The sequence below is a fragment of the Dermacentor albipictus genome, chromosome 1, assembly GCF_038994185.2.
Source record: "Dermacentor albipictus isolate Rhodes 1998 colony chromosome 1, USDA_Dalb.pri_finalv2, whole genome shotgun sequence".
In the NCBI taxonomy this organism is placed as follows: domain Eukaryota; kingdom Metazoa; phylum Arthropoda; class Arachnida; order Ixodida; family Ixodidae; genus Dermacentor; species Dermacentor albipictus.
The window spans coordinates 217334132-217347372 of record NC_091821.1 but is presented as its reverse complement, the minus strand read 5'-3'; the positions used below and the strand labels follow the sequence as shown (position 1 = coordinate 217347372).

The following is a 13241-nucleotide window of genomic DNA, read 5'->3' as shown; positions in this document are numbered from 1 at the left end:
CAGCAATGGGCTCACTGTGCGCTAATATGGGGATTTATGGAAAACCAATACCTTAGTTGTAATGCTCATTCCAAATACACTCGACTCTCGTAACGAGAGTCTGACCCTGATAATCCGACAAAAAACATCCGTTTTATCCGAAGTCCGTAATATCCGAGACGCCTCACTTCCGAAACTTTCGTCGCAATGTTTAACAACTTTATTGCAAAAAGTGAGTGGCGAACGTCCGAAGTAAAAAAAAAAACAAAGAAAAGGCGCAGTTTTGCCAGAAAGGCGAAGCATCAATTGCGATAGCAAATTAAGCAAGATAAGCGCTGCAGCAGCCAACATTACTAGACTAGCTTCAGTTTTCAAACTCTGCGCCGTTGCGCGGAATCGCCACCCGCCCACGCCTTCGTGGCGCTGCAGTCACGCCCAGCTTCACTTCCTCACTAGCCGGCTACGCGGGTGGGCCGGACTAAGCACGCGGTGCAGCTTTGGTGTATTCTGTGGTTTGTTGTTGACGGTGAATTTCAGCAAGTATGTCATCCGTGAAACTGTAGCCTTCGCCGAGTTTGTTAAGAATATCAGCAGACGATGCCAACGTGCTGCGTACCTGGCTGCATAGGCAGCTATCGGAACGACGTCGACAGTTCGATGCACCACTTTTTCTGTGCTCCCAGCAATGCGACGCTTCGCTCGGCATGTAACAGGGCGATTCCTCATGCCGACCGACAACTCTATGTGAAATCCATGGCATGCGCTCGTGCCACTGCTCCCGCGTTTGTCGTCGTCGTCTTCCACAGCTGGCTGCGTTGCCATTCATCAATTCCAGTGTAGAATTTCACTTCTCTTCTGTCGTCGAAATGGGGAGGCCGCGTTTATAGGGGTATGAGCCATTGCATAGGGGAGTATGAGCCACTCAGTCTTACGTAACGGTCAGATTTAATTTTGAAGAAATTTAATTTCGAAGAATCACAAGCGGCAAATGGCGGGCAAAAGTTGCTAACCATGCCGCCGAGCAAACTTGAGACATTGAACGCGAGCGACAACAGTAGACTGCGTGCTTACCGTCAGTGATGTCGTTCTCTCCATTGCAGCCGATTGTGTGTGTTACCTCATAATTGAGAAATACTTTAATGAACCTTCGGGATTAACCCAGTGATAAACACAGAGGCTGCACGTTTCAGCTTCGCTGGTTAACCATCTTCACGGAGTGGAAGAGCCGACTATTTTTAAACATTTTTTGTGTGTGGCTTGTGTGTTCGACTACCGACCTCATCTTTCTTTTTGTAGCGCTTCTTTGGCATGGTGAGAAGCTTGGGTAGGGATGAAGATCATCCTACAATCATGCACTTTGGCCAGATCTTCAGGCTCCTGAGCCTAAATTGCGCGAAACATTAAGAAACTGCTCAAAACATTAAGACGACAGGAAGAAATGCAGCTTCTGCGCTTCGCTGTATGCATTTTTCTTTTCGTGCAGTTTACCCTCGTTTCAGCATGAACCAACTGTCCCAATAAATCTTGTTGCTGTAGGTGGATATCGCTTTCTCATGGTATCACTAATTCGGACAAGGGAGAATGCCAGCGAGCGTGAAACATGCGCAAGCTGCCTGTCCGCACAAGCTCGAGGCTGCGGCGAGGCGCCTGCAGTGGAGCTCGATGGAACGGTGCTGCTATCTGGCGGCTGTCACAGAAGTGGCGACAGCGGCTGTAAGCGCACGGGCGGAGAGTTTTACAACTGAAGCTAGTCTAGTAATGTTGGCAGCAGCAGCAAGCAAATTGACCTTCGTGCTGTCTCTTGCTTCATTGCGAACTAAACGTCGAAAGCACAGCACATACAAAGCTACCGGCACTGGGTGCACTATGTCCACATCGCAGATCGCTTTGAAAGTGAGGCCTGCATGGGCGTGCAATTTGTCCACATTGCAGATTGCTTTCAAGATACGGGGCCCACACTGGTGCGCACTTTGTCCACATCGCAGATCGCTTTCAAGATGCGGCACCCGCGCGGCCGTGCCGTGAACAGCAGCCACCAGAGTAGAATCCCCCCACTCTCCCCCCCCCCCCTGTGCCTCGCACACGAAAGGCGGTGTGCGTCTGCCCTGCTTTTCTCCGTCCCTCGTGCGCAAGATTTTGAGCTGCGATCGTTGGCTAACCCTCGCAAGTCAGTTGCCAGCTGGTGTCAACGCGGCAAATGTCAGTTTTATACGCCCGATTTTGACAAAAACTGCCACTGATTTCGTCCGCTGTAGCCAATAGTCCATCGTAGCGTGGTGAACTTCATTACACTGATAAAATAGGTAGAACAAATTAAGGCTGAAATATGGTCCCTTATATCCGAAAGTCTATCGTGTACAGGTCCGTTGTAACAAGCGTAGACTGTAGTACCATCTGCCCAGACACATGCATTAAAAGACAGAAGACCTAGAGAGAATGACAAAAAATAAGGCAAAGCTACTGCAGATTTGTCCTTCTCGAAAGTAAAGTAATAAGCATGATGAAGATTCGAGACTTTGCTGTTCTTCGATAGCAACAAGCAACGTGTGCACAGTGACTGCCAGAGCAGCACCTTGTGCTCTCTCCGGCATTCTTGTGTGTGTGCCGTTTAACGAGCCCAATGAGTACATTGGCAGATTAAAAAAGAAGTGCATGCACATCACACCAATCTCCAATGTAGGCATTCTAATGTCTGAGGACATTGCAATGCAGTTTTGTCGCCACTCGTATGGTCTCCAGAATTTTGCTCTTGTCTGTTCTGAAGAAGCCACTGGGGTGGTTAAGTGACTATAGCTTTCTGCTGCTGGGCACAGGGTCACAGGATTGAGTTCTTGCTGCTGCAGACACGTCTTTATGAGGGTGGAATGCAGAAATTCTCTCTGTTCATGTTGAAGAGCTCCAGGTGGTCAAAATTAACCTTGAGCTCTCCACTATGTTGTTTTTAATAGTCCCTTTGTCAAAGAGAATGAAAAGCTGAGATAGCTGGTACTAGCAGGAAAAAGATGCAAATGAGCAGAGAGAGGGACAGGACATTCCGTAGACATTTGCTTATCTATCTTTCTCGGCTATTACAATGTGTATGTTTCTTTAGAACATTAAGATCAATCAATCAATTAATCAATCTGCTGTGAAGAAACTGTTGTTGTTGGATGACACCCTCTGTGGTGAAATTTATGTTTCTATCACAAATATAAATGTTGACTAATTCAATATAGGCAGATAGTGTTGACTGGTTATCTTAACAACCCCCACTAGAAAAAAGCAAGCTGAATGCAGACTTCAGCATATCAGTATAGGGTGGGTGATGTTTGTGCTGCATCTGCATCATCATCATTCATCATTTATTATTCCCTTAAGGGCCCCATTTGGGGTATTACATAAGGGGGAGGCAAAACAATAATACAAACATCGAATGAATAGTCATGTACAAAGCAAAAAAAAAAACAAAGGCAACAACTGAAAAGACACTAGAAGTACAGGTTTTTGCATGATTAGCTGCAAATATGGGTGGTTAGTAACTCTCGAAATTTCGAAGGGTTTCGCTCTACAACAATGGATTCCGGGAGCGAGTTCCATTGTTCTATTGCAGAGGGAAGGAAGGATTTGTTAAAAGCGTTTGTAGAACCATGAAGGCGTTGGATACATAAAGAATTGAATAGACGATGTGATGAGCGAATGGGTGGAAATAAAAGTGAGGAACGAAGGTCAGGAAAGTTATAGTACAATTTATGGAATAGGCAGAGTTGCGAAATTATGCGTCTTAATGCTAAAAGGGGTAGACCAATGGATAACTTTAAGTTAGTAACGCTGATAGTGTTGTCATAATTCGATAAGATAAAGCGGGAGGCACGATTTTGAGTAGCTTCTAAAGTGTCAGTCAAGTACTTTTGATGTGGATTCCAAATTGCAGACGCGTATTCTAACTTGGTACGGATGAAAATTTCATATGCTAGTTTACGAATCGACGGAGGAGACAAGGATAGGGATCTTTTAATATAGTTAAGGGATCTTGAAGCATCGGCGGTTATTTGTTGGATGTGGTTCGACCAATTTAGTTTGTTAGTGATGATAACGCCAAGGTAGCGGTAACTGTCGACCTCGGATAAATTCACAGAGCCCAAGGAGTATAGAAATTTGGATGTAGAGCGTTTACGTGATACATGCATTAACTTGCATTTGGAGACATTTAGATCCATCATCCAGCGTGAGCACCACTTGTCAATAGAATTTAGGTCATTTTGCAGAATGGATTGGTCAGTGTTAGTAGTGACACGACGGTAAATAACACAGTCATCGGCGAATAGACGTATTGTGGATGATATGTCTGTTGGGAGGTCGTTAATGTATATTAGAAAAAGGAGTGGGCCGAGGACGGATCCCTGTGGTACACCGGATATTACTTTGGTAGTATCTGAACAGCGACCGCCAACACAGGTGAACTGGAGGCGATCTGTCAGGAAGCAAATGATCCATGATAGGATTAGAGGGTCGAGATGAAGGCAAGAAATCATTGACTTTTCAGAGTTCTCATGTACCCTATGTGTAGATGGCTATGTTTATGTTAACAAAGCAGAAGCCTTGTGTCGCAAGCCTCAAATGGACACTTTATTAAATAATCTTTGTGTGGTCCCGGCAGCTATGCCGCCCGGTGGCTGTCCCTGCAGGAGCCATGGCCCCAGTGTGCCCGGCCTGGCAACGAGGAAGCATTTGGGCAGCTGGTGAGCCAGGTAATGGCACATGTGCGGTTCCCCATGCTGACACTTGATGAGCTGGATGGGCTCCTCTCGCACCCACTGGTGGTGCGCTTCCAGAGTATCTTCTTTGACCGCCTGGTGATAGCACTGGACTTCCAAACACGAGCACGTACTAATGGGTTTTGGCGGCAGTGGCCCGAACTGATGGTGCCTCGCATTTACACGTCGGACACATGGTCAGCCTCTTTGTGCATTGACAACTACCCCTGCCGGACTAGATTTGGTGTGCACACACTCATCTTTATGACACCTGGCAGCCTGTCGGGAGCCTTGGCGGACAAGCTACTTGAATGGACTGTTGATGTGTACCCTAAGGGGGTGCTTTTCCACCGGTTCCTACTGATTGCACTGCGTGAGACGCTAGAAGGGCCAGAATCACAGACCAAGACTGTGCGGCTGTCGCTTACTTCAAGTCGTTTCAACGAGGACACTACGGTGGTGGTGAGCATTCTGGTGAGTGGAATGCAGGATGGTGTGGAGCATGTGCGCACAGTAGTGCAGCGCGAGCACACATTCACCCAGGAGTCGCGCATGCTCAATTTGGATGACCTGGTACCCTATGCGGAGCTCAACGATGTGCCCCGTGGTGCCTCGCCTTTCCTTGTGGGGCCCCACTGTGACCTCTTCCGTTTGCGCATCTCCATCACACCCCTGTGCCGTAAGAGCTAGGCATGCAGGGCTATACTTCAGGTTGTTGGTCTTTGTGCCTTTCTCAGATGTCTGGCCTCTCTCTGGACTTGCAGTTGTGGCCATTGTATCTGCGGCATTTAGCAGGGTGGTGTACGTGCTGCTCTAAGTGCGCTCAATTAAGTGAAGACCAATGGTGAATATGTCATCTTGCACACTTTCAAGGTCCATGACATTTGGCCCAAGCTTGTTAAGCACACTGATGGTATTCATGTGTGGGCCTGAATAGAATAGTTCATTTGGGCAGTTCTAATTGCTATGTGAGGCATAATCATGGTCAAGTGACATGGCTAACCTACCAGAAGTATATTCAGTTTGCTTGCTGCAGCAAAGATTAGGCAGTTATGTTTGTGACTGTTGGCATCATCAAGGTAACACATAGCTTTGTGTTTCACTGTTCTAATTTCCTGCATTGGACATGGCTAACTCATGGTGGTTTATGCTTGTTATATTGTTTACCATTGTTGAATTTAAAATTTTTATATTTCCTATTGATTGCCTGTAGTTGCACCATTTTTACCTTGAATATGTCTTCACCAGGCCAAGAATGTAGTCGCTAGTAGATATAACTTGTTTCACACTGCATTCGAGCTCATTTATATGTCGAACCTGGATGCTTGAATTCTTGCCTACATCGAACAGTGAAAATATGCTCTTGAAAATACCATGTAGATGTATAAGTGCACTGTGGGGCTACATTGAAACTCCTTCCACCAATTCATTCAACATATTGAACTGCATGCAGCACTGTGCCCTATGAAGTGGATGTCTGTCTGAGCAGTTCCACCTGGCTGGCATTGACTTGAGTGACCTCAATTTCTTCTCATTGCAATAGATGTGTTTCAGAGACACTCGACGCTCCGTGGAAGGTCCATGTGGCATTCAGGTCTGATGATTGCTTTTGCTAGTGGAATGCACATGACTGGCCATGATCTATTTACTTAAAAATAAGTCACTGTAATGCCTGCATCTCTTTGTTTTCCTCAAGATGCCCTCTTTGATGAGCAACAACGAACAGCAGCTGTGAAAGTACCACACATTTTAGGTGGACCATTCATTGCTATGCATTGTGCCTCGTAATGTGGGCATATGTGCCAAGCACAGAGTGTACGACAAGCATAACGTGGTCATTTTAGTAATTTTTGCCCAGTGATCATGCGTTGTCATGCTGCACCACAACACCAGTTATCAGTATGCAATTTGCATAATGCAATTGGTGGGCAAAAGCTGAGCGCATTTCTGCAACTGAGTACTTCATTTTGTTTGCAGTTATTTATTGCAATAATCTTGACACTGCAGTTTGTCACGATAGCAGGAAATTATCAGAGATGAATTGAAGGTTTCAGTTATATGCCACATTGGCACATTTTTATACACTGACTTATCATATTAGACTGTGTGCGCCGCCTGTAGGGGCACCACTGAAAGCTACCTGACTGTGGACTTCAGAATCGCGTATGGGAGAAAGAGTGCGGCTGTCCCGCCTGTGCACTAAGGATGACAGATGTATGGGGCTGTGTTGTTCGCTTTGTGCACTTGAAACAAGCTTTTTTCTGTAGTGAAAGCATCCACAAAAGAAACACACTTTATGAAACGAGACGTGTTTTCAATGTTATTGTGATTTAAGATGGCCCATTTTACAAACGAGCTAGCTGCTTTCCTCAGACAAGCGTGACAATGCCCAGCTGTGAATACAATGTGTCGTTTTCATACCTCTTGCAATTGCCCAGTGCTGACTTGTTTGCATCTCTTAGTTAACGTAATGACCTTGCTGTACTCGTGTGACAAATCTACGTACCCAAAACAGCAACAGCAGCCATGCATTTGTTTCCAACCTAGAGTGTACTGAATTGCCATCCATGCAGAAAAGCGGCACTTTTCAAGCTATTGGTAACGGAAGCTTGCTATTCCTTATAAAGGTATGTAGTCCATGGGGCACATTTTGTAATGATAGACTTCACATACCATTTATTACAACACTCATAACTGGCTCTGATGACAACACCCTGCAGTTATCGCCTAGATGGGACACACAGCGGGACGGATAAGAAAGGAAGATTGCTAAATGAAATGGATTGTTAAAAAGTACAGCTATAGGCTCAAAAGATTGCACGAGCAAGCGCCCAATGTAATGTTCTGGTCTACAATAACCCTAAACTAGCGAAGCCCATGAGGTAAGAGAAGATGCAAAAAGATGCTATCCATACAGCTGTATGCACGGTCCTTTCCTTGCTGGCACTTTAGAAGTTGTCTATGCTCAGTGGTACATGGTATTGCAAGCTTGATTCACAGCCTTATATTTCTCTATGAGAGCCATTTCCTGCGTTAGATAGCTGCCTCGGATGCATATATTAAAGGCTGCAGTTTTCATTTTTGCGTAATGCCTTCAGCGCTTACTGAAGATTAAGATGTCAAATAACAGCTGCTGCTTATGTTATGAAGAGGCAAAAGGGCCTGTTTAAAATTGTAAGCGATCCTGTGCTTTGAAAGAGCATCATGATACAGTTGATTCTTGTTACAACAGACCCTGATAATCCGACAAAAAATGTCAGTTTTATCCGAAGTCCGTAACATTCGAAACTCCTCACTTCAAAACTTTGGTCGCGATGTTTAACAATGTTATTGTAAAGAGTGAGTGACGAATGTTGAAAGTAAAAAACAGACAAAAAAGTATCAGTTTTGCCTGATAGGCAAAGCATTGATTGCGATAGCAAATTAGTAGACAGCTACGTGAAGTAGGGATAGTAGTTTTATCGGCCGTATAAAGTTGTAAACATTAGCTTACTAATTAAATTAACAAGCACCGTGTCACGCCCGCACAAGTAAACTTGAACACATCTCGCTTGTTGGCCATGGAAACTTCCTGTCAAAACATTGGAGTGAGGAGAAGCGACAGCAACAACGAGCGAATTGACGTTCATGCTATCTCTAGCTCAATGTGAATTAAATGTCGAATGCACGGCACATACGAAGCCACAGGCACTTGATGCACTTTGTCCACATTGCAGATCACTTTCTGGATACTGCGCCCGCGTGGGTGCGCACTTTGTCCGCATCGCAGATTGCTTTCAAGATATGGCACCCGTGCAGCCGCGCTATTAACGGCAGCCACACTATTAACGGCAGCCACCGGAGTAGAACCCCCCTGTACCTCGCGCGTGAAAGACTGCGCACTTCTGCCCCACTTTCCTCCCTCCCTTGCGCGCTCGATATTTAGCCGCAATCATTGGATGATTCCCGCAAGTCAATTGCCAGCCTGTGTCGACACGGCAAAAGTCCGTTTTATACCCCCGATTTTGACAAAAATTGACGCTAATTTCGTCCGCTGTAGCAGATAGTCCATTATAGCGCGGTCCGTTAAGAGTGAACGTCATTGCATTAAAAAAATAGGTAGAGCAAACTGAGGTTGAAATATGGTCCGTTATATCCGAAATTCTGTTGTATGTGGGTCCATTGTAACGAGCGTAGACTGTATCAATGATCTCTCAGTTGATGAACTTTGTGGCAATGACTGCATGAACTGATTGTTCGTCAATGTATTGAATCCTGCGCACAAATGAATCAAGAAACATCAACATTTACATTAGAAGGCAACAAGCACCGACTGCATCAGGCCCAAGATTGTTAAGCACACTGATGGTATTCATGTGTGTGCCCGAATAGAATACAGTCGAACCCACTTATAACAATATTCAAGAGCCGTGAAAATTTCATTGTTGTAACCGATAGTTGTTATAACCGGCATGAAAACAAAATAGGGGGATGGCAGAGCTGTTGCGAGAAAACTATGATGGTGGGAAGGTCAGTATCCCTCCCCACCACCTTCCTCCATCTGGCTGCTGATTGTGTTCACTCGTTTAACAGCTTCCTGGCCACTCCAATCGCGTATAACAAGCTGTGGCTGTCGGCGTTAAAGAATGGCACTGCTGTAACAACTGCAAAGAGTTATCATGGGTGGCAAGCGATATGCGAGCTTTGCCAAGGCATCACTATGGTGGATCCAAAAGGGGCCTTTTAAAATATGCGAGAAGGTTGCCGCAGCACCCTGTCAGTTTGAGAAATCCAAAAGAAACGCTGAGGCGAGATCACCACAAGCATCTCGCAACGTGCTTCTGACTGGCTTGCATGAGAAAACCCTATGTCCGTCAGCCTTGCATGCGTTATACGAAGCTTGCCAACGTCCTTCTCCAAGGCATCCAGGTGCTCCACATAGTGCAGCAAAATGTTCCTCACGAAAACGAAGCACTGGAGGGACTGAATCATTTGCCGGAGCTCTTGTGATGGACAACATTGAGGCAGCCTGCCCTACCATGTCATTGCTGCTGTCGTGGTCGTCGCTATCCAATGCAAGCACGTTCACAACGATCGCCTCATCCGTTAGAAGCACTTAGTTTCCAAATCTATAGCCGTGTGCTTTCTTTTCACCGGCAATGTCGTGCATTGCCGATGATGAGTTGGCGGATCAGCCATCTTCCGTTTTGGCGGCGAGTCAAACGAGGCTGAAAAACCACGTGACCGGGAACGATTTCGAAGCAACCAACAAAAATGTACGCAAGCGATTAAGCTGTTTGCAGAACTACGCTAAATGAGGAGCCAGCAAGCAATCTGGGAGCAGTGCAGTTGGCATGGTCCATGCGTGTTTCAGAGGGTGGCATGGCATAGAGCTATGGGCGCAGCCTATTTGAGTTCGTAGGGGTGGAAGGGCGATGGGAGAGAGGCACGCAGAGAAGGCTGGAAAATGAGCGCATGGCGGCTGTTGGGGCAACAGGCCTCGAATTTCTCGTTTTCTTTTTTTCTTTTCAAGGATTTCGCATTTCACTACCTTTTGGTACGGACACCCAGCAGCCAGACTTCATCATTATAACCAATAATTTGGTGTCAGGGCATTGTAGTAAGCGGGTTATTTCATCATGGAAAACATACAAAAGTTGACGGTGCAGCAGCTTCTCATTGTTACAACCAATATATTGTTAAACCGGTATTGTTATAAGTGGGTTCGACTGTAGTTCGTGTGGGCAGTTGTAATTGCTACGTGAGGCGTAACCATGGTCAAGTAATATGGGCTTGGTGCAGAGTCATGTCCCGACAGGACAGTTTTCACATACAGCCATATATTTGTGTGTGCTACAAGCACTTGCACTCGTCAGTTTGTTGCGAAACAATCTAAGGATGTTGGCGATAGTTGCAACTTTAGCATGCACACTTCACTATACAGTGCGCAACAAAAATACGAAGAAAATATGGCATCAGCCTATATGAGCATGCACAGAGCATTGACTGCATCTCCCATCTCTAATTAGCTGCACTGTGTTCAGGTGGAGCAACTGTTGCATGTCTCACCCCCTATATCAACCATAGTGGTGTAGTGGTTATGTAATTCTGATACTGAGCAAGAGATCCGGAGTTCAACTCCCAGTTGCCGCATTACATCCCAGTAGGGGCAAAATACAGAAATGCTTTTGTGCTGAGCTTTGGTGCATGCTAAAAAACCCGAGGTACCAGGTAATCAAAATCAATCTGGAGTCCTCCATTAGTGTTCTTATTGCCCAAGGGTTGCTTTGGAACATAACCACCATCTCTCGATCCATCAGTCTATTATTGATGTATCATGTTATTGTGTAGTTTCCTTTGAATTCAATGTGGCTTGGCTCGACTGTATACTATGTTGAATGTCAAATCAAATCATTCTTACTTGTGATTCATTGTTTGGGTTATTGAAAACTATGTGCTTTTGAAATTTGTTATTCTGAATAGTGAGCTTATTGTGTGCATTCAATAAGAAGCACACAATTCTTTGTAGACCGCAGAACTTAGTCGTGTGCTTGGAAAATCAGTTCTTACTGATTACAACTCAAGTGAGCTTTCTGAAATGTCACTGACCAGGGTTGAACTGTCTACCTTTTATATGTTTTTGCTGATGTGCTTATTTAGATGCTTGTGACAGGCTTTGTCTTTCATGCCAACCTATAGACGGTTTCACTCGCGCGATAACAACAGTGAGAGAGCAGCCCCAAGGAACTTCCAGTCACAGGCCTCATCAATATGGTGTGCTGGAACACAAAGCGTGTTTTTAAAGGGCCCCTGAAACGTTTCGGACAAATTTTGTAGGCGCGTAGGGTACGGCTTAAGTAGAACATTCGCACCACAATTTAAGTGAAGCGTTACGTATTAATGGAGCTGCAAGCGATTAGAAGTTACCCGCCTCCCTAGCTATGCTTTTCCTCCTCAACTCGCTCGCCGAGCGAGCGGCGCTAAGCTCCGCCTTCACTGGTTTAGCGTCACGATGCGACGTCACATCGTTCACTTCCGGTTGTTTAGGAGCACGCCCCCTCCCGCGCGAGACCTCTCTGCTAGCCGCTTGGCCGTCGACCGAGAGCTATCGAAGCAGCGTGCGTTGCGAGCATTCTGTCGTAGCGCCAAACGTGTCCGATACTCCGCTAAAAACAGGCAAGCTGGTCATTTCGGCAAATGACTGGAGGCATAAACTCAAGCTGATGAAGGAACATTAGCCTAGACGTACGTGAGCAGCCTGATCGGTCTGCACGGTCCAGACACTTGCTGGCGCAGCGCTTAACCAGTCAAACAAAGCGCTAATATTGCTCTAACCAAGTGTAAAGCATTTTAAACATTTATAAATCAACGTGTTGATGATTACACTCCTGCGAAAAATACACACCAGCAGCAAAGAAGAATACACTTCGTTGCTGCTGCTGTGTATGGTTGAGCTCTGTGCCACCAGGTGGCTGCACCGTGCAGACCATTCACATTTGCCCTTCTGCTCATCTCGTGGCTCATCCCTGCACAGTCAAGCGGCCAGACCCTGTCCCCTTGCGCTTGCGTTTGCCCTAATACTGGACTCGCGAAAAGGTATTGCGTTAATAATCTTCCGGTGTAAAGTGACGGTCACTAACGCGCAAATCCTGGCGCCGATCGGATACCGGCAGTCCCATGCGCAGCAGCCAGTTCGCTTGTATACTGCCTTGCAGAGGGACACGATGTCGCAGCTTGACATATTGCGAGTCGCTAGGTTTGCAGTCCACAAGGCAACAAAGTCGAATCATAGTGCTTGCGAAAAGACTGAGACCGACTCTGACCGCGGAGCTCTCGTCAAAATGGAGTACGTTGTAACACAAGCAGACAACACTTGCTGTGTGCTGGAAGTGCTGAAGTGTATGGAAAAATTGTTCTTGTGCATTCTCTTTATGTTACTTTCTTTTTATAAAAACAAATGAACTAACATTCCAACTATTACGAAGATTATTTGTTTACCATACAGTTGGAAAAATTATCGACCACGCGCCCTGGTCAGCCAATCAGATAGCTCGCCCACGTGACGTCATATGGGTTATTTGCATCATATGGGTAGGGGCGGCTTAAAATTCCGCCGAGCAGTGTGCTACGATCGGCAGCGATGTGTATTTTTAAAACCTTATAATAAATTACGCGCTTTACGCAGAGCACTTAGATGCATCAATTAATGATCAGAAGGACCTACTCTAACGACTCAGTACGTTTGTGGAAAATCGCCAAAATCGTTTCAGGGTCCCTTTAAGTTCTTCCACTATGCGGAAAATCTATTTTTAAGTTTTGTGATAAAGACACGCGCATTACGCCTTAATATTAATACATAAAATTTCTCGTATAACTTGCGGTAATGTTGACTTGTAAAATTGTCATTATGTACAGAGGAAAAGTGTTAAAAATCTGCGTGCTTAGCTTTTAATGCACTGCTCCTACTTGTTATAGCGGCCAATGCTTTTCTTGCTCGCTAGATTTAGCTGGCTACATAGGTGAGCAAAACTGGAAGTCGTTCTGCCTATG

At 45.6% G+C, this 13241-nt stretch overlaps 1 protein-coding gene across 4 annotated transcripts in view; it reads left to right on the top strand.

Moving 5' to 3' along the window:
- Positions 1-7072, top strand: part of Tango10 (transport and golgi organization 10) — a 28098-nt gene extending 21026 nt beyond the window's left edge. For all 4 annotated transcript variants that reach the window (XM_070530885.1, XM_070530886.1, XM_070530887.1 and 1 more), the window contains one exon: positions 4616-7072. In XM_070530885.1, coding sequence (XP_070386986.1) covers positions 4616-5402 — 787 coding nt within the window. In that variant the 3' untranslated portion in view covers positions 5403-7072. The remainder of the gene's footprint in view (positions 1-4615) is intronic.
- Positions 7073-13241: the final 6169 nt, after the last annotated feature.